The following is a 22,314-nucleotide window of genomic DNA, read 5'->3' as shown; positions in this document are numbered from 1 at the left end:
TATACTATTCGCTTCAGCCACTTATATTGATGGCCTCTAGTTATGCTCTCTCTGTCTCCACTCTATCAAAACCTTTCATAATTTTAAAGACATCTATTAGGTCACCCTCAGCCTTCTTTTTTCAAGAGAAAAGAGACCCAGCCTGTTCATCCTTTCCTGATATGTATATCGTCGCATTTCTGGTATCATCCTTGTAAATCTTCTCTGCACCCTCTCAGTGCCTCTATATCTTTTTTATAATATGGCGACCAGAACTGTACACTGTACACGGCAAATGAGCCAAAGGTGGGCAGCGGAAACATTACAAGGACACCCTCAAAGCCTCCCTCATAAAGTGCAACATCCCCACTGACACCTGGGAGACCCTGGCCAAAGACCACCCTAAGTGGAGGAAGCGCATCCGGGAGGGCGCTGAGCACCTCGAGTCTCATCGACGAGAGCATGCAGAAAACAAGCGCAGGCAGCGGAAAGAGCGTGCGGCAAATCTGTCCCACCCTCCCCTTCCCTCAACGACTATCTGCCCTACCTGTGACAGAGACTGTGATTCTCGTATTGGATTGTTCAGCCACCTAAGAACTCATGTTAAGAGTGGAAGCAAGTCTTCCTCGATTCCGAGGGACTGCCTATGATGATGATGATGACACAGTACTCTAAGGGGTTGAACTTGGTCAAGACCTCTGCCCGCCCATCTGCCACACAAAGTGCCGCTGCTGGTGGCGAGGTACCGGATGGTACTTTCGGCGAGGTTTTCATCGCTGAGGTCCCTTGAAGGTTGGCTGGCAGCAAATCAATGATGTATGCCACCAATCTGGGTGGCAGCAGGCGAGAGCTCTCATTCTCGGCGACAGAACCACTTGCCGTGCAAGTGCCGCCGACGATAGAGTCAGGCCCACGGAAGGTCAAATAGGTAAAAATAAAAATCATCACCAACAAAAAAAACCACTTGACGACCTTCAGGAGATCCCATCCAGGTACGTACCTGTAAAGAAATAATTTAAAAACATTCCACTTACCTTTTTTACAGTACCTTGACACTCACCATTCAGGATAGAGCAGCCTCCACGCAGCAGTCCACCTTCGTCCTGCCGCCGACTCCCGCCCGCATCAATCTGGCATCTCGGTGGGCGCGAGTCTACTTGCGCGCATCGGCTGTCTGCTGACGTGGGCCGACGCTTCCCGGCGGCTCTCCCCTCCCAGGCCTGTCGAAAGTGGCAGTGGGTGGTTCGAGCAGAGGAATGTCGGCAGCAGTCGGCGGCAGTGGGCGGTAAGCTCATCAATTTTGGTCCCAAAGTATGGTCTAACCAAGGTTCGATGCAGGCTTAGGCTACCTTCCCTATTTTGCCAATTCTATACCTCCAGAAATAAACCCTATTGCTTGGATTTTTTTTTTTACGGCCTTGCTAACCTGTGTCGCAACTTTTGTGTATTTGTACTCCGAGATCCCTTTGTTCCTCTACCATGAAAATTTTCAGCTGATCAGAGAGAGCCAGCATGGATTTGTAAAGGGTAGTTCATGTCTGTCAAACCTGATTGAATTTTTTGAAGAGGTGGCTAAAGTAGTGGACTTCGAGAAGGCACTTGATAAAGTTCCTCATAAGAGACTGTTAGCTAAAGTTGAAGCTCATGGAATTGAAGGGAAAATCCGACTTGACCTTGTCCTCACCAATCTACCTGTCACAGATGCATCTGCCCATGGTATCATTGATAGCAGTGACCACCGCACAGTCCTTGTGGAGACAAAGTTTTATCTTCACACTGAGGACACCATCCATCGGATTGTGTGGCACTACCACTGTGCTAAATGGGATCGATTCAGAACAGATCTAGCAGCTCAAAACTGGGCATCCATGAGGCGCTGTGGGCCATCAGCAGCAGCAGAATTGTATTCCACCACAATCTGTAACCTCATGGCCCGGCATCTCCCTCACACTACCATTACCATCAAGCCAGGGGACCAACCCTGGTTCAATGAGGAGTGTAGAAAAGCATGCCAGGAGCAGGTCAAAAAGGTCAAAAAAATTTAGCACTACCGCTCATTTGATATCCCCCATTTTCAAAATATAAACTAGGTGTTTTGAGAATGGGCGAGAAGCCGGCAATCTGAAAACCCTTTTTTACCGCCCACGCCAGAAATAATGCCTATTTTTGGGCGATAAGCACAAAAGTAGAGGTTCTAGCCCTTCGTCTAAAAATTAAAGTCAGGCCTTTCAGGAATGAAGTTAGGAAACACTTCTACACACAAAGGGTGGTAGAGGTTTGGAACTCTTTTGCAAATAGCTATTGATGCTGGATCAATTGTTAATTTTAAATTTGAGATTGATAGATTTTTGTTCACCAAAGTCATTGAGGAATATGGGGCAAAGGCGATATATGGAGTTAGGTCACAGGTCAGCCATGATCTCATTGAATGGCAGAACAGGCTCGAGGGGCTAATTGACCTACTCCTGTTCCTGTGTTCCTAATCTTCTCACAAAGGAATTGACTCCTGTTGGACTCAATTCAATAAACAATGATCATTAGCTAGTACCTCACTTGTGACTTTTTTCCTGTGTAAACCTTGACAGTGAGTGTCATAAGGCTATTCAACTATGTGGTTCCTTATGGCCAATCTCAAAAATGTGTCACCGATGAACCACATTCTTACAAACTGGATTTTACGTGGTCAGTATTTCAGACTCACTGTCTACTTCTCTGCATTAGTAACAAAATTTACGTTTGTTCCCACCTCTACCTTGCCATTGCTACTCTTTCCTCTAGGCATCACTGCTATTCCAGGCTCAACCTTTCACTGCAGTTCCTGGCTCTACTCCTATTGGCTACCCATGGCTTTATTCCTCAGTGTAACTCCTGATTAAACCTTTTACTGTTTCTCCTGGCTCTATTATACACTGCACCTTCTGGCTCTATTCCTTGTTGCTATCCCTATTTAATATCGTTCGCTGCTATTCCTATCTCCATTCTTCACTGCTATGCTGGTTCTATTCTTCACTGCTATTCCTGGTGCTATCTCTCACTGCGCTATTCTAATGGCGATGTGTGCCAGAATCCATAGGCGAGGGAGAAAAAGAGTAGCAGCGTGAGCTGAAGATGGGGGAAGAGGAATATCAGAGTAAACAGAGGAGGGGGGAGGGAGAGAAGTGTACCAGAGTGAACTAGGGAAGGGCAGCGGGGAGGGGGGGCGCAGAAGAATACCAGTGTGAACAGGTGAGGGAGGAGTGGGGTACCAGTGTGAACAGGTGAGGGAGGAGTGGGGTACCAGTGTGAACAGATGAGGGAGGGGCAGGGAACCAGTGTGAAGAGGTGAGGGAGGGGCAGGGAACCAGTGTGAACAAGTGAGGGAGGGGCAGGGAACCAGTGTGAACAGATGAGGGAGGGGCAGGGTACCAGTGTGAACAGGTGAGGGAGGAGTGGGGTACCAGTTCGAGGTGAGGGAGGGGCAGGGTACCAGTGTGAGGTGAGGGAGGAGTGGGGTACCAGTGTGAACAGGTGAGGGAGGGACAGGGTACCAGTGTGAACAGGTGAGGGAGAGGCAGGGTACCAGTGTGAACAGGTGAGGGAGGGACAGGGTACCAGTGTGAACAGGTGAGGGAGGAGTGGGGTACCAGTGTGAACAGGTGAGGGAGAGGCAGGGTACCAGTGTGAACAGGTGAGGGAGGGGCAGGGTACCAGTGTGAACAGGTGAGGGAGGGACAGGGTACCAGTGTGAACAGGTGAGGGAGAATCAGGGTACCAGTGTGAACAGGTGAGGGAGGGACAGGGTACCAGTGTGAACAAGTGAGGGAGGGACAGGGTACCAGTGTGAACAGGTGAGGGAGAGGCAGGGTACCAGTGTGAACAGGTGAGGGAGGGACAGGGTACCAGTGTGAACAGGTGAGGGAGAGGCAGGGTACCAGTGTGAACAGGTGAGGGAGGGGCAGGGTACCAGTGTGAACAGGTGAGGGAGGAGTGGGGTACCAGTGTGAACAGGTGAGGGAGGGGCAGGGTACCAGTGTGAACAGGTGAGGGAGGGACAGGGTACCAGTGTGAACAGGTGAGGGAGAGGCAGGGTACCAGTGTGAACAGGTGAGGGAGGGACAGGGTACCAGTGTGAACAGGTGAGGGAGAGGCAGGGTACCAGTGTGAACAGGTGAGGGAGGGACAGGGTACCAGTGTGAACAGGTGAGGGAGAGGCAGGGTACCAGTGTGAACAGGTGAGGGAGGGACAGGGTACCAGTGTGAACAGGTGAGGGAGAGGCAGGGTACCAGTGTGAACAGGTGAGGGAGGGACAGGGTGCCAGTGTGAACAGGTGAGGGAGAGGCAGGATACCAGTGTGAACAGGTGAGGGAGGGACAGGGTACCAGTGTGAACAGGTGAGGGAGAGGCAGGGTACCAGTGTGAACAGGTGAGGGAGGGGCAGGGTACCAGTGTGAACAGGTGAGGGAGGAGTGGGGTACCAGTGTGAACAGGTGAGGGAGGGGCAGGGTACCAGTGTGAACAGGTGAGGGAGAGGCAGGGAACCAGTGTGAACAGGTGAGGGAGAGGCAGGGAACCAGTGTGAACAGGTGAGGGAGGGACAGGGTACCAGTGTGAACAGGTGAGGGAGGGACAGGGTACCAGTGTGAACAGGTGAGGGAGGGACAGGGTACCAGTGTGAACAGGTGAGGGAGGGACAGGGTACCAGTGTGAACAGGTGAGGGAGAGGCAGGGTACCAGTGTGAACAGGTGAGGGAGGGACAGGGTACCAGTGTGAACAGGTGAGGGAGGAGTGGGGTACCAGTGTGAACAGGTGAGAGAGGGACAGGGTACCAGTGTGAACAGGTGAGGGAGGGGCAGGGTACCAGTGTGAACAGGTGAGGGAGGAGTGGGGTACCAGTGTGAACAGGTGAGAGAGGGACAGGGTACCAGTGTGAACAGGTGAGGGAGGGGCAGGGTACCAGTGTGAACAGGTGAGGGAGGAGTGGGGTACCAGTGTGAACAGGTGAGAGAGGGACAGGGTACCAGTGTGAACAGGTGAGGGAGGGGCAGGGTACCAGTGTGAACAGGTGAGGGAGGAGTGGGGTACCAGTGTGAACAGGTGAGGGAGGGGCAGGGAACCAGTGAGAACAGGTGAGGGAGGAGTGGGGTACCAGTGTGAACAGGTGAGGGAGGGACAGGGTACCAGTGTGAACAGGTGAGGGAGGAGTGGGGTACTAGTGTGAACAGGTGAGGGAGGGACAGGGTACCAGTGTGAACAGGTGAGGGAGAGGCAGGGTACCAGTGTGAACAGGTGAGGGAGAGGCAGGGTACCAGTGTGAACAGGTGAGGGAGGAGTGGGGTACCAGTGTGAACAGGTGAGGGAGGGGCAGGGTACCAGTGTGAACAGGTGAGGGAGGGACAGGGTACCAGTGTGAACAGGTGAGGGAGAGGCAGGGTACCAGTGTGAACAGGTGAGGGAGAGGCAGGGTACCAGTGTGAACAGGTGAGGGAGAGGCAGGGTACCAGTGTGAACAGGTGAGGGAGGGACAGGGTACCAGTGTGAACAGGTGAGGGAGGAGTGGGGTACCAGTGTGAACAGGTGAGGGAGGGACAGGGTACCAGTGTGAACAGGTGAGGGAGAGGCAGGGTACCAGTGTGAACAGGTGAGGGAGAGGCAGGGTACCAGTGTGAACAGGTGAGGGAGAGGCAGGGTACCAGTGTGAACAGGTGAGGGATGGACAGGGTACCAGTGTGAACAGGTGAGGGAGGGACAGGGTACCAGTGTGAACAGGTGAGGGAGGGACAGGGTACCAGTGTGAACAGGTGAGGGAGAGGCAGGGAACCAGTGTGAACAGGTGAGGGAGGAGTGGGGTACCAGTGTGAACAGGTGAAGGAGGGACAGGGTACCAATGTGAACAGGTGAGGGAGGAGTGGGGTACCAGTGTGAACAGGTGATAGAGAGGAAGGGTACCAGTGTGAACAGGTGAGGGAGGGACAGGGTACCAGTGTGAACAGGTGAGGGAGAGGCAGGGAACCAGTGTGAATAGGTGAGGGAGAGGTAGGGAACCAGTGTGAACAGGTGAGGGAGGAGTGGGGTACCAGTGTGAACAGGTGAGGGAGGGACAGGGTACCAGTGTGAACAGGTGAGGGAGAGGCAGGGAACCAGTGTGAACAGGTGAGGGAGAGGCAGGGAACCAGTGTGAACAGGTGAGAGAGAGGCAGGCTACCAGTGTGAACAGGTGAGGGAGGGACAGGGTACCAGTGTGAACAGGTGAGAAAGAGGCAGGGTACCAGTGTGAACAGGTGAGGGAGAGGCAGGGAACCAGTGTGAACAGGTGAGGGAGAGGCAGGGTACCAGTGTGAACAGGTGAGGGAGGAGTGGGGTACCAGTGTGAACAGGTGAGGGAGAGGCAGGGTACCAGTGTGAACAGGTGAGGGAGAGGCAGGGAACCAGTGTGAACAGGTGAGAGAGAGGCAGGGTACCAGTGTGAACTGAAGAGGGGCAAGAGTTCCAGCATGAACTAGGAAGGGGCAGAGGAGTAACATTTTGAACAGGGGGAGGGATGGGGCGGAGTACCTGGGTGAACTGGGGAGGGGAGGAGAGGAGTAACATTTTGATTGGGGGGAGCGGGGGCAGCGTACCCTAGCATGGATCGAGAATTGGCTGGCTAACAGAAAGCAGAGAGTCGGGATAAATGGGTCCTTTTCGGGTTGGAAATCGGTGGTTAGTGGTGTGCCACAGGGATCGGTGCTGGGACCACAACTGTTTACAATATACATAGATGACCTGGAAGAGGGGACAGAGTGTCGTGTAACAAAATTTGCAGATGACACAAAGATTAGTGGGAAAGCAGGTTGTGTAGAGGACACAGAGAGGCTGCAAAGAGATTTAGATAGGTTAAGCGAATGGGCTAAGGTTTGGCAGATGGAATACAATGTCGGAAAATGTGAGGTCATCCACCTTGGGAAAAAAACAGAAAAAGGGAATATTATTTGAATGGGGAGAAATTACAACATGCTGCGGTGCAGAGGGACCTGGGGGTCCTTGTGCATGAATCCCAAAAAGTTAGTTTGCAGGTGCAGCAGGTAATCAGGAAGGCGAATGGAATGTTGGCCTTCATTGCGAGAGGGATGGAGTACAAAAGCAGGGAGGTCCTGCTGCAACTGTACAGGGTATTGGTGAGGCCGCACCTGGAGTACTGAGTGCAGTTTTGGTCACCTTACTTAAGGAAGGATATACTAGCCTTCGAGGGGGTACAGAGACGATTCACTAGGCTGATTCCGGAGATGAGGGGGTTACCTTATGATGATAGATTGAGTAGACTGAGTCTTTACTCGTTGGAGTTCTGAAGGATATGGGGTGATCTTATAGAAACATTTGAAATAATGAAAGGGATAAACAAGATAGAGGCAGAGAGGTTGTTTCCACTGGTCGGGGAGACGAGAACTAGGGAGCACAGCCTCAAAATACGGGGGAGCCAATTTAAAACCGAGTTGAGAGGGAATTTCTTCTCCCAGAGGGTTGTGAATCTGTGGAATTCTCTGCCCAAGGAAGCAGTTAAGGCGAGCTCATTGAATGTATTCAAATCACAGATAGATTTTTAACCAATAAGGGAATTAAGGGTTATGGGGAGCGGGCGGGTAAGTGGAGCTGAGTCCATGGCCAGATCAGCCATAATCTTTTTGAATGGCGGAGCAGGCTCGAGGGGCTAGATGGCCTACTCCTGTTCCTAATTCTTATGTTTATGTTCTTATGTACCTGGGTGAACTGGGGAGGGGTGGAGAGGAGTACCATTATGAGCTGGGGAAGGGGAGAGGGATACCAGGGTAAGCTGAGAAGAGGGAACGGAGTACCAGGGTATACAGGGGATGGAGGGTCAGAGTATCATTATGAACAGAAAATGGGGAAGAGGAGTACCTGGGTGAATGGGGAGGGGGAAGATTAGTACCAGGGTGACCTGGGGAGGGAGGGTCAGAGTACCATTATGAACAGAACATGGGGGATAGGAGTACCTGGGTGAATGGGGAGGGGGAAGATTAGTACCAGGGTGACCTGGGGAGGGAGGGTCAGAGTACCATTATGAACAGAACATGGGGGATAGGAGTACCTGGGTGAACTAGGGAGTGGGGAGAGAAGCACCATTATGAACTGGGGAGAGGGATACCAGGGTGAGCTGGGCACTACTCCTAACTTGGCTGCAACAGTGGCTGGTGTAGTGAAAATGTCACACTGAAATAGTCTGTGATGCCATTTTGCGATGCGGATTAATGCACCTTGTGTGGGCATAGAATAGTGAATTTTACTATTCATTTTGCTGATATCATGTATAAACTAAGATTGATTGATTGATGATGACACTGGGTGACTGAAATGGAACAGTGTTCAATAATGCCAATGGTGCCAACTTCCCGTGACTAATGACAAATTCACCAAAATAATAAAGAAAGAAAGGCTTGAATTAATATAGCACCTTTATGACCACAGGACGTCACAAAGCGCTTTACAGCCAATGAAGTACTTTTCGAGTGTAGGCACTGTTGTAATGTAGGAAATGTAGAAAATAATTTTAAAAAGAACCGTGACATGAAAAAATGAATGGACTTATTCCTATTAAAGTTAATTTATATTGTTTTTTGAAAAACTGCTGAGAATGAACAATCAAGCAAAGGTAATACAAATCAGTTTTTTAAAACTTTGCTAATGAAACAAAGTAAAAATACTGGTGATCAACAATGGCTATAGAACAATAGTATGTACCTGATAGTGAGTATTGGTTGTTAGCCACTGTTTAAATAATTGGTGTTACTAATCAGTTTTTGTCTGGGGGAAACTTCACAAGCAGAAATTATTTTAATTCAGTTTTTTCAAATCAGCAGTTTCTGGTTTTGAACATTTGCTAAAATAGGTTTTCAAAGAAACTCCCTTACATGGGTGCTGAGGGAATAATTAAATCATATTTGAAATATTAAGGTAGAGCTTCAACTGCACCCCTACAGCTGGGAGTAAGCACACTAATGTGGTTCTTAATTGCTATTTCTTTTTTAAGCCTTTGGTTAAGATTGGATTTTAATACATTGCACAACATGTTTCTTTTCTATTGTACTATAACTATTTAAGTTATTTATTATTGATTTCTAATATAAATATTACAAATAAGAGAGATACTTAATTTTTCACCAACAGTGCTGATCTCTGTTTTTATTGCTGAAGGCCGGGCATGTCCAAAGACAATATTAGTGACTGTGCAACGCTTATTGCACTCAGTCCCTGCTCTCCCTCCAAATCCTAAAATGTGCTATTTAATTTAAAGAATGAAAGGCTGGGATCGAATCTCAGGGCACTCTGGTCCTAGTCCAGCATCAAACATTTCCAGCACTTATAATTATGGTAATTGAGTAAGAAACAGTTGCGGGGCTGTGAGAAAAGAGCAGAAGAGTGGGACTAATTGGATAGGTCTTTCGGAGAGCTGGCACAGGCACAATGGCCTCCTTCTTTGCTGTAACATTGTATGATTCTATTACAGGTATAAATATAAAAATACACAGAACTAAAGAACATTATCTGCATATGCTGAAAAAATGTAATCTTGATAAAAGTCGAGATTTTTGTGGCTGATGCAATCTTGAGTGCTTATATCAAGATGTTGATCATGTAAGAGAATGCAGATGAAAGTACTTGTAAAAGTAATAACAGATTACTGACAAGACAAACCCTTCTAGATTATGCAAAGCCAAATAAGTTTGGCAGTAAAAGTGGTTCCAGGTTGTTGGAGGTTGCTCTTGTACTCTACTGATTTAGATAGAGAGTTACAAGGCTATAGAGTTTGTAGGATGCTATACATTGTAAGAGCTGCAAATACATTTTCTAATATTGGCTGAACTTTTTCCTTATGTCGCCTTTGGTTCTCCTCCCAATTATCTTAAATCTGGCTCTCGACTCTTCCGCCAATGGGAACAGTTTCTCTCTCTGCTCTGTCCAGACCCCTCATGATTTTGAACATCTCTATCAAATCTCTTCTCAACGTTCTTTGCTCTAAGGAGAAAAACCCCAGCTTCTCCAGTCTATCCATGTAACTGAAGTCCCTCATCCCTGGAACCATTCTTGTAAATCTTTTCTGCACCCTCTCTAAGGCCTTCACATCTTTCCTAAAGTGTGGTGCCCAGAATTGGACACAATACTCCAGGGGTTGGACCAATGTTCATCATAACTTCCTTGCTTTTGTGCTCTATGCCTCTATTTATGAAGGCCAGGATCCCATATGCTTTTTTAACCGCTTTCTCAACCTGCCCTGCCACCTTCAATGATTTGTGCACATATATCCCCCAGGTCTCTCTGTTCACGCATCCCCTTCGTTTATATTGCACCTCCTGGTTCTTCCTACCAAAATGTATCACTTCGCACATTTCTGCGTTAAATTTCATCTGCCATGTGTCTGCTATTCCACCTGCCTGTCTATGTCTTCTTGAAGTCTATCACTATCTTCCTCACTATTCACTATTCTTCCAAGTTTTACGTCATCTGCAAATTTTAAAATTGTGCCCTGTCTACCCAAGTCCAAGTCATTAATATATATCAAGAAAAGCAGTGGTCCACTGTGTACCTTCCTCCAGTCTGAAAAACAGCCATTCACCATTACTCTCTGTTTCCTATCATTTAGCCAATTTCGTCATCATCATACTATCATAGGCAATCCCTTGAAATCGAGGAAGATTTGCTTCCACTACACGAATTACAGTCTCTGTCACAGGTGGGACAGACAGTGACTGAAGGAAAGGGTGGGTGGGGAGTTTGGTTTGCTGCATGCTCTTTCCGCTGTCTGCGTTTGATTTCTGCATGCTCTCGGCGACGAGACTCGAGGTACTCAGCGCCCTCCCTGATGTTCTTCCTCCACTTAGGGTGGGTTGGGCCCTCCTATAAGGCTCATATACATGGACCATATACAGTAGGCACCTCAAAGCGCTGGAGAAGTACCATCAGCGCTGCCTCCGCAAGATCCTGCAAATCCACTGGGAGGATAGATGCACCAACGTCAGTGTTCACGATTAGGCCAACATCCCCAGCATCGAAGCACTGACCTCACTCGACCAGCTCTGTTGGGCGGACCACATCGTCTGCCACGAGACTCCCAAAGCAAGCGCTTTACTCGGAACTTCTACACAGTAAGTAAGCCCAAGGTGGGCAGAGGAAATGTTTAAAGGATACCCTCAAAGCCTCCTTGATAAAGTGCAACATCCCCACCAGCACCTGGGAGCCAATTTCGTATGCATGCTGCCACTGTCCCTTTTATTCCATGGGTTCAACTTTGCTGGCATGCCTTTTGGAAGTCCATGTACACCACATCAACCACAGTGCACTCATCAACCCTCTCTGCGAGAAGTCCTTTTTGGTCCTTAATCTGCCTCACCCCTCCTCTTACTACCCGTTTACCATTTATATGCCTATAGCAGACTTTTGGATTCGCTTTTATGTTAGCTGCCAATCTGTTCTCATACTCTCTCTTTGCCCCTCTTATTTCCTTTTTCATTTCCCCTCTGAACTTTCTATATTCAGCCTGGTTCTCATGTATTCTCAACCGATACCCCTTTTTCTGCTTCATCTTACTCTCTATCTCTTTCGTCGTTCCAGGGAGTGCTGTCTTTCGTTGCCCTACCTTTCCCCCTCATGGGAATGTACCTTGACTGTACCCGAACTATCATGTCTTGAAAGACAACCCATTGTTTGATTACAGTTTTGTCTGCCAATCTTTGTCTCCAATTTACCTGGGCCAGATCCATTCTTAACCCACTGAAAGTGGCCTTCCTCCAATTAAGTATTTTTACTCTAAATTGCTCCCTGTCCTTTTCCATAGCTAATCTAAACCTTATGATACTATGATCACTGTTCCCTAAATGTACCCCTCCTGACTCATTCTCCAGTTGACCCACCTCATTACCCAGAATTAGATCCAGCAATGCCTCCTTCCTCGTTGGGCCAGAAACTGTACTGATCAAGAAAGTTCTCTTGAGCACACTTCAGAAATTCTTCCTCCTCCTTGCCCTTCACACTATTACTATACCAGTCAATATTAGGAAAGTTGAAGTCCCCCATTATCACTGCTCTATAGTTCTTGCACCTCTCTGTAATTTTCCTGCAAATTTGCTTCTCTATATTCCCTTCCCATGAGTTGGTCACTAGTTGGAATATACTTAGCAGTGTAATGGGACCACCATTGTTTCTTAACTCTAACCAAATAGGTTCTGTCCTTAACCCCCCCAGGACATCCTCTCTCTCCCCAACACTGTAATATTCTTGTTAATAATACTGCCCTCCCACCTTTCTTTCCTTCCCTATCTTTCCTGAACACCTTAAATCCAGGAATATTTAGTACTCAATGGTTGATAGAGCTGTCGTACATCGACCAAGGTAGTATCTACACCAGGAATTTGGAGAAGCGTACAACATGATCACTGAATAAGGATAGATGATCACCAAAACAAAAAAACATACATTAGGAGGCACTGCTCTCAAAAATATCCAGCAAGGACCTTTCCCATCTCATTCAAGGGAGGATTACAAGTCACTTTCCGGTTGCACCGCCCAGTCAGGGAACGGTTGAAGTACAGGTACTAATTTACTGCAGTATTGCAATCGTCTCCATTGATCAATGCATATGGCCAAATTGGAACAAACTTAAAGCCCTCTGTTCAAAGAAAGAGGGCTATGACAGTACATAAGACCTATTCCTTGCAGTGATACTCAGGAGCCTTATCAAAAATAGAGCTTAAAAAATAGAATCACAGCTTCTCTACAACTTATTAGAATTAAAAGAATCAGCAATGCAAGATATATCCAGTCCTATGATAGTTACTGTATGTCTGCATCAGTGAGATGATGATTCTGTAGTTCAGTGAAACTTAAAATTTTGAATATAATTCAAATATTATCCTTGTTGGGATTGGACATATTCCATTATTTTGATTTTATTTAAGGTAAAATTGACAATATTAGCAGGACAGATGATTGATAGCATTGTATGTGATCTCCATTTACAAATAGTAGCACTATTCGAGCACACCCATTTTTTGGACATAGAAACATAGAAAATAAGTGCAGGGATAGGCCATTCGGCCCTTTGTAGGCTTTCTGAATCTCTCTGGGCTTACATTTGACAGTGAGACGATTTCAGAACAATTGGCACAGCTTATTAAAAACACACACATGCATTTAACCGTAGTCGTCAAATATCCTATAGATCTACCTTCGTTACAACAGAGAAACAATGAGGTTATAATAAAAAGCGATATAAGTTACGCCCCTTTTGCTGGCTGGTTTGAACACACGGCATGCTAATTTGGCTGGTCTCCAACAGGAGATTTTTTGCCGCGTGTCCAGCAGGGAGAGAAGAGAAGAGAAAAAGTTCCTGGCTTGCGTTTTTTATATTCCTCAAGGCCATTGTCCTCAGAAAGCCTCCCGATTGGACTTTGGTTCTAGGGCTGCTTCTTATTGGCTCTTCTCACACTTGTGGCTGTCTGGAGGCCAATACACAAAAGCCATGTGGCATCTCTGTGGGGGCTTTCATTTTGTTTCTTACAAAACTTAGCCCATGCTGGCAATCTATGGGCTTCCATTCTGTTTCAACACAAACAGGCCGTTTCGTATAATCTACACCGTTAACATTTATACATACACATAATCAATTTTTAATCATTGATAAACACTTTTATTCTTACAAACTCCCCACCTTGAGAGGGAAATATCCTTATTGAACCCTCATATTGAGAGGGAGAGAAAGAAAAGTGGATGGCTTGTCTTGGTCCCCACCTCGTAAGGTATAGGCCACGTAGGGGATTTATTGTAGTCCAATAACATCTCCAGTGGAGACTCTCCCCTTCCCGTATCTTCAGTGCACTGTCGCTTCTCAAGGCACATTGATGATGGATTGATGTTCGTGAGTCATGCTGCAGCTCCCGTTTCTCTTTCTTCCCTCGGCTTCGGTCTTGGCCAGTGTCGTCGCGACAATCGTGAGGATCCGTAACATGGTCTGTTAGAAACAAGATCAGTGCAGTATTTACTCTTTGGCAGTTTTTAACTGATTAATGTGAAACACTTCTTGTACTTAACCCCCTGCTTCCCCAGTAACTGAATCAAATAAACCGCGTGGTTCAATCGGTCTATAATCGTATGTGGTCCCCACCACCTGGGCTCAAAGGCAGCTTCTTCTTCCCATAATTTGGAATCACTACTGAGTCTCCCACCTTGTATTCAAAGGGACGTACTTTCTTGTCAAAGTACCTTTTAATTTGTCTTTTTGACTTCCCCAATTTGGTGGCCACAAATCGATTGATCTGATCGGTGTGATCTATCATTTGTTCCAGCCACTTGGAACTACATGTTTTTATTGTCAGGGGACTCATCCCTGTTAGTGTTAGCTGGCCTCCCCATCATGGCCTGATATGGAGAGACCCCTGTTGTTCTATGAGGTGTGGATCTCATTGCCATTAAGCACATTGGCAGCATGTTAGCCCATTGAGTGGGGTGGTCCGCGCACAATTTCTTCACATTAACTTACGGGTCCTGTTCCCCCTTTCGATCCCTCTGGATGACAGGGGGGTGGTGAGCAATATGTAATTTGTGTTTAATCCCCAACATTTCCTGCAGGTGGGTAAAAATGTTACCGGTAAAGTGTGAACCTTGATCGCTGTCAACTCGTACTGGTACTCCACACCTACAAAACACATGATTCAATAGTGTTTTGGCTGCTGTGATTTTGGTGTTGGAGCGGCAGGGGAACGCTTCGATCCATTTAGTGAATTGATCCACCACATGCTGAAAATTGCCTTGTGCCTGTGGAAGCGGCCCAATGAAGTCTATCTGGAGGTGAGTCCATGGCCCTTGAGGTGGGGGTGCACTTTGAAGCAAGGCTCGGTTAGTGCATGCGGGAGGATTGTGTTGCAGGCACAGTAGGCATCGTACCATATATTGGTTGATTGTTTCCCTCATGGAAGGCCACCAAGCTGTGAATGCTACTTTGTAGAAGGTCACCAAGGCCGAATAGTGCCCTGCTGTGGGGTGAGAGTGAAAGAGGGAGAGCAGTTCCTGACCCACCTCTGGTGGAACACACACCACCTGGCAGGTGTTTGGCTCTCTTTTGAGCATCAGCAACTGCTCATCCGAGTCAGGGGCAGTGGCTAGTATGGTATTGGGAGCCCAGGTTGTTGGTTGAGGAAGGGGTCTGCCTTCCTCGTGCCAGGTGCTTACTACAGCATATGACCAGTATTGCTGCTGCATGGATTTTAAATCTAGGTGATCTATTGGGCAGGCCTTGCTAACAGCATTGCAGGGCTCAACAACTATATCCTCTATCTCCCCATCAATCGCAGCATCCTTGGTTGCTCTGTATGCTCTGGAATTTCTCTCACTATGTGGACCCCCTTTTCTATGGGCTGCTACCTTTCCTATGAAGCAGGTTTGAGATCGCTGTTTAAGGTATGACCAGATCAGGCGTAACCAGGGCCCATGGACCAGGGCCTTACCGTCTATCGTACGATAGTCATTTTTGAGGTATAGGGGCAAGGACAGCATGGTGTTTATAGTATAGGCACTATCAGACCAAATATTCACGGGTCTATCTGAGGTTTCCTTTAAACAGTTAGAAGTGTGGCGATTTCTGCATATTGTGAAGACTGTCTCTTGCATTTTCGCTGGATGGTTCTTTCTGGCAATGCCACGGCATACTCAGTGTGAGGGGATCCCTCGATGTGATGTGAGGACCCATCGATATAGACATCTGGGGCACCCTGTATGGGCTCTTTCTGCACAGGATGGGTCTCAAAGTTAATCAGGGGTAACGGACATTCATGCGGGTCCCCCACATAGATCAGAAATTGTGGCAACAAGGTGGTGGGTTTGAAAATGGTATCAATATCTCTTTCCATAAATTCTAATATCCATTTGCTGAGGTGCTGCGAGGAAACTAGCGAATCTCCAGGTTTCATCAGTAGTTTCAGAGGTGTGTGTTCGCTGTGCAGGATTGTTGCCTGTAACCCAGTAATAAAGGTAAAGTGATGTACCGAGCAGAAGATGGCCAGTAGGTGGCGCTCGCATGCGGAATACATCTTTTCTGCCCCCAGCAGGATTCGAGACGCATTTGCCATGGGCTGTAGTCGATCAGCTCGCATTTGGCACAGAATTGCAGTGAGGCTTTGTTCTGTGGTCCCGACCTCCAAATGGAAGGGCTGTGTGGGGTCAGGAGGGATCAAACATGTGGCCTGTATCATTGCAGTTTTTAATTTAGCCACAGACTGGGTGTGAGCATCAGTCCATGCCGGGCATATATCATCACCCTGCAATTTTATTAAATCATACAAGGGCTTTGTACACTCTGCAAAGCCTGGGATAGTGTTCCTTTGGTACCCCACCAAACCCAAGAATGATCGTAGGGCTGTTTTGGAAGTGGGTAATAGCAGTCGCTGTATTATCTCCATCTTGTGAGTGTCGGGGGATGATTTGTCTGGAGAAATGGACACTCCTAGAAAGGTGACCCATTCTTTTACTAATTGAGCCTTACGGGGATTTACCTTTAATCCCGCCTGAGCCAACAATGTCAAAAGTTCGTGCAAAAGGGACAGATGCTCCTCCATGTGTTGGTTGCCAGCAGTAGGTTGTCTACATACTGCAGCAAGCAGGTAGGGCGGGAAAAGTCTTTTAAAATTGCAGCCATTCTTTTGTGGAATATCGTGAGGGCATTGTGGAACCCCTGAGACAAGCATGTCCAGGTGTAGCTCTGGTCCTCAAATGTGAAAGCAAATTTGTACTGGTCTTCCCCTTTAACAGGGATACTCCAGAATCCATTGGCGATGTCGAGGGTCAAGAAGTACTTGGAACCAGCAGGAATTTGAGATAATATGGTAGGAGTTTCTCTTACTACCGGTGAGCAGGTTGGTGTTACAGAATTTAACTTTCTGTAATCAATAATCAGTCGCTAGCTGCTATCAGACTTTTTAATCGGCCATGCGGGTGAATTGGTTGTGAAAGAGTCTGTCTTAAGAGCACCCTGCTCGACTAGGGATTTTATGGTGTCTCGGATGTAAGGGTAACTCTCCCTTGGGATGGGGTACTGTTTAGTGAATGAGTGGGAGGGTCCCTCAATAGATTCCTTGCCTGCCATTTTTCCACAGTCATGCTTGCATGTGGCAAACACTGTTAGGTGTTCTCGAATTAATTTCGCATCAGCTTCATTTTCGCCCCCTGAAGTGTCATACTCAGATGGCTTGTTGATAGCAAAAACCGAGTGAGCATCTGAAATTTGTATCATTCCTGCCTTATCTCCCAATCCCATCCAAACACAGTCCTGATTATAATCTATCACCACGCCATACTGATCCAACACATCAGTAGCTAAAATTCCCCTTCTGTCGTGGGTGGTCATCAGCATAGGTGCTGGGACTGTACAGGTGAGGCCTCTCAACTGAAGTTCAATGGCCTTCCCTATATACGCGGTGGTTGTATCACCATTAAACCCTTTAAGGGTCATATAACCCTTGCCCGCCGCTGGATGGCCCTCAGGGTATGGAGTGTGGATGATGGTAACGGCTGAGCCAATATCAATAAGCATAATCTGCTGCCTGCCCCTTTTTAAGACAACAAGGACCACTGGTCTCCCGCTACCATCACGTCAGAACCCCACTTCCGACCAATCTTTGGGGACCGAACCCTGTCATAGGGTCGATCCTTGAATGGATCTCTCTAATGAGTGTGCATTGTCGATTGCGTGCACCGGTAAATAATTTTGCATCCTCCCCGTGGAAATTTGGGTTTGTATAAGGGTTATCAATTTATCCAATCTTTGATCTGTCCCAGAGGGCGTGGATTCATCCCTCGGGAGGTATCTATGCGTTGCATCATGGTTCGGCGCTGGTCTGTGTCTGTTGCAGTCTTTTGCTAGGTGGCCTACCTTCTTACAATTAAAGCACTGTCCCTTAAACGGGTAGTTTCGATATCCCTCCACCATTGACACTGGCTTATTTGCAGTTGGTGGTGACTTCCCCTTTAACTGATCTTTTACCATCTTCCAGGCTATTTGAGCGTTGGTCTCTATATCTGTCCACTGATTGGTGGGCCTCATGGCTATCCCCAGGGTGGTTTTAACTAAAGAGTGGAGTTGGGTCGGGAACATCGATTTAAATTGTTCCTGATTCTTTCTACTGTAGCATTTGCAGGTGCCTGGTTCTGTCTATGTTGATAGATATCATACAGGCAATTATTGAAGGCTCTGGGCTCTTCTAGGCGCTGCTTGGTCTGATTAAGCAGAGCCGCTAAGTTCAAGTTTCGCATCCCTAAATGGTTTAGGATCTCAGATATGAGTACATCGGCCGCTGTGCGGGGCTGGAGGACTGCTTCTGGCAGATTATCTTTTAGGGAAGTGGAACAGGCCAAGAGGAGGACTCATGTTAAGTCTCTCTCTTCCAACTCCTGAAATTTGCCCACCTCCTATTAACTTCCAGTGGGTCGTCCCCATCATTAATGGGCCCCAACTCGTGGCTACACGCCGTGGCGTCAGCGCCAGATATGGGTTATGAGTCGGTATGGTTATTGGTGATGTTGCCGCGTGCATTACGTCGTGATGAAGTGGTTAATATGGCTACGATTGGCTCTTGCGTCTCCAAGATATCCCATTCTACACCACTCTCCTGGGGATTATACTGACTGCCTTCCTCTTCCCAATCTGTCCCCCCCTTGTCTCCTTCTGCTGTCTCTGTTATGGCTCCCTGTGTAACTGCGGATACCAGGGCCTGCTGCTCCCCTAACTTACTTTTTAGCCGCGCTATTTCTAGTTGGCACTGGGAGTGATGCTTCCTTATGTGGCTTCTTAATGACTTCTCTTAATGCAGCTCAATATCTTCTATCTCTTACTGGAGCCTCAAGTTTTCCAATTTATATTTTTTTAACTCTAATTTGTTTTCCTTTGCTTCAACAACGACTGCGATGGCATTTAAGTTTGAGAGACTTTGTTGCTGTAGCAGTGAAGCTACCTGTTTCTAATTGCTTAATACTGTGGTTTAAGTGACCAATTTCTTGTCTTAAATGCTGTATTGCTCCCTCTTTTAACTGCTTCACAAGTTGGAGGCCTTCTTCCTTTTGTCGTTTTATATCTTCAATCTCTCTTTTAACTGAATCTCTTTTACTTGCAATTCTTTCAAATCTTGTATCACTTTGGCGTCTTGCCTCATTAATTCCTCGTCTCTCCTGGCACAATAAAAAGCGCTAAACGCCACGAGACTGTTTGCCCGTTTTGATCTCAGTTCTCCCCTATCGACTCTCTCCTGGATAATTTTCACCATCTCCCCAAATGAGGCAGGTCCACCCTCGTGCTGTGCCTGTGCCTTTAACTCATCTGCGTCCTGTATCGGGAGCTTTTTGGACAACCTCTCCTGATAAACTAGCTCAACATTACTTTTTATTGTTGGCTTTCTGTCCATGACCGATCCCTTCATCCTGTGTCTTTTGAATATAACTACTGGTGGGTCCCCACTTAAACAGTTACAACTATCGAGATGACTGCTCCCCTAAGACGCAACTCCCGATCTGTTTAATTGTTTCAATTATAATCGCAACCCATGTTGGCCTTCATAGCGAGGGGATTTGAGTACAGGGGCAGGGAGGTGTTACTACAGTTGTACAGGGCCTTGGTGAGGCCACACCTGGAGTATTGTGTACAGTTTTGGTCTCCTAACTTGAGGAAGGACATTCTTGCTATTGAGGGAGTGCAGCGAAGGTTCACCAGATTCCCTGGATGGCGGGACTGACCTATCAAGAAAGACTGGATCAACTGGGCTTGTATTCACTGGAGTTCAGAAGAATGAGAGGGAATCTCACAGAAACATTTAAAATTCTGATGGGTTTAGACAGGTTAGATGCAGGAAGAATGTTCCCAATGTTGGGGAATTCCAGAACCAGGGGACACAGTCTAAGGATAAGGGGTAAGCCAGTTAGGACCGAGATGAGAAGAAACTTCTTCACCCAGAGAGTGGTGGACCTGTGGAATTCTCTACCACAGAAAGTTGTTGAAGCCAATTCACTAAATATATTCAAAAAGGAGTTAGATGTAGTCCTTACTACTAGGGGGATCAAGGGGTATGGCGAGAAAGCAGGAATGGGGTACTGAAGTTGCATGTTCAGCCATGAACTCATTGAATGGCGGTGCAGGCTCGAAGGCCTGAATGGCCGACTCCTGCACCTATTTTCTATGTTTCTTTGTTTCTATGAATCGCAACACCCGAGATTTCCAATTGTTCAAAATAATCATCAAAAAGCTGTCACGCCAGTTGCCCGCAATCTCCACCAATTTTGTAGGCTTTCTGAATCTCTCTGGGCTTACATTTGACAGTGAGACGATTCTTTCAGAACAATTGGCACAGCTTATTAAAAACACACACATGCATTTAACAGCAGTCGTCAAATATCCTATAGATCGACCTTAGTTACAACAGAGATACAATGAGGTTATAATAAAAAGTGATATACGTTACGCCCCTTTTGCTGGCTGGTTTGAACACACGGCATGCTGATTTGGCTGGTCTCCAACAGGAGGTTTTTTGCCGCGTGTCCAGCAGGGAGAGAAGAGAAGAGAAAAAGTTCCTGGCTTGCGTTTTTTATATTCCTCAAGGCCATTGTCCTCAGAAAGCTTCCCGATTGGACTTTGGTTCTAGGGCTGCTTCTTATTGGCTCTTCTCACACTTGTGGCTGTCTGGAGGCCAATACACAAAAGCCATGTGGCATCTCTGTGGGGGCTTTCATTTTGTTTCTTACAAAACTTAGCCCATGCTGGCAATCTATGGGCTTCCATTCTGTTTCAACACAAACAGGCTGTTCCGTATAATCTACACCGTTAACATTTATAATACACGTAATCAATTTTTAATCATTAATAAACACTTTTATGCTTGCACCTTTGAGCCTGCACCACCATTCAATATGATCAAGGCTGATCATGCAACTTTAGTACCCCATTCCTGCTTTCTCTCCATACCCCTTGATCCCTTTAGCTGTAAGAGCCAGATCTAACTCCCTTTTGAATATATCTAACGAACTAGCCTCAACAACTTTCTGTGGTAGAGAATTCCGCAGGTTCACAATTCTCTGATGAAGAAGTTTCTCCTCATCTCGGTCCTAAATGGCTTACCCCTTATCCTTAGACTATGTCCCCTGGTTCTAGACTTCCCCAACATCGGGAACATTCTTCCTGCATCTAACCTGTCCAATCCCGTCAGAATTTTATATGTTTCTATGAGATCCCCTCTCATTCTTCTAAATTCTAGTGAATATAAGCCTAGTAGATCCAGTCTTTCGTCAGTCCTGCCATCCCAGGAATCAGTCTGGTGAACCTTCACTGCACTCCCTCAATAATAAGAATGTCCTTCCTCAGATTAGGAGACCAAAACTGAACACAGTTTTCAAGGCGTGGCCTCACCATGGCCCTGTACAACTGCAGTAAGACCTCCCTGCTCCTATACTCAAATCCTTTGGCTATGAAGGCCAACATGCCATTTGCCTTCTTCACCGCCTGCTGTACCTGTATGCCAACTTTCAATGACTGATGTACCATGACACCCAGGTCTCGTTGCACTACCCCTTTTCCTAATCTGTCACCATTCAGATAATATTCTGCCTTCCTGTTTTTGCCACCAAAATGATAACCTCACATTTATTTACATTATACTGCATCTGCCATGCATTTGCCCACTCACCTAACCTGTCCAAGTCACCCTGCAGCCTCTTAGCATCCTCCTCACAGCTCACACTGCCACCCAGCTTAGTGTCATCTGCAAACTTGGAGATATTACTTTCAATTCCTTCGTCTAAATCATTAATGTATATTGTAAATAGCTGGGGTCCCAGCACTGAACCTTGCGGTACCCCACTAGTCATTGCCTGCCATTCTGAAAAGGACCCATTTATTCCCACCCTTTGCTTCCTGTCTGCCAACTAGTTCTCTATCCACGTCAATACATTACCCACAATCCCATGTGCATTAATTTTGCACACGAATCAATGTGGGGCACTCAAAGACCTAGCTAAGAGATCCCTATACAGCCAGCGCCTCACTGCCAACCTGGCGACCCTCGATGACCTCGAGATGCAGAATGCCCACAGCGCTTGGTCTGCCCTCCAGGCCTCCATAACCAGTGCCTGCGAAGAGATGCTCGGTCACTCAACCAGGAAATACCAGGACTGGTTTGATGAGAATGACCAGGAGATCCAAGAGCTAATAAACCGCAAGCGCAGGGCATTTCTGAACTTAAAGCAACAACCCAACTTGGGAACAGCAAAGCAGCTGAAGGCTGAAGGCCGAGATCTAAGAAAAACCTGGGATCTAAAGAATAGATGGTGGATGGAGAAA

At 47.1% G+C, this 22,314-nt stretch overlaps 2 protein-coding genes across 12 annotated transcripts in view; one reads left to right on the top strand and one right to left on the bottom strand.

The window, feature by feature from the left end:
* Nucleotides 1-22,314, top strand: part of LOC139260132 (myopalladin-like) — a 635,514-nt gene that overhangs the window by 108,928 nt on the left and 504,272 nt on the right. The window lies entirely within an intron of this gene.
* LOC139260134 (protein NYNRIN-like) overlaps nt 12,823-22,314 on the bottom strand; it is a 37,879-nt gene continuing 28,387 nt past the window's right edge. Inside the window, exon 2 of one of the 2 annotated variants that reach the window (XM_070876336.1) lies at nt 12,823-20,761. In XM_070876336.1, the coding sequence (XP_070732437.1) occupies nt 14,481-15,611 (1,131 nt within the window). In that variant the 5' untranslated portion in view covers nt 15,612-20,761 and the 3' untranslated portion in view covers nt 12,823-14,480. The remainder of the gene's footprint in view (nt 20,762-22,314) is intronic. The other variant, XM_070876337.1, reaches the window with a different exon arrangement.

The sequence above is a fragment of the Pristiophorus japonicus genome, chromosome 3 (genome assembly GCF_044704955.1).
Source record: "Pristiophorus japonicus isolate sPriJap1 chromosome 3, sPriJap1.hap1, whole genome shotgun sequence".
In the NCBI taxonomy this organism is placed as follows: Eukaryota; Metazoa; Chordata; class Chondrichthyes; family Pristiophoridae; genus Pristiophorus; species Pristiophorus japonicus.
Note: the sequence above shows the minus strand (reverse complement) of the source record. Positions and strands in the feature narration are given on the sequence as shown.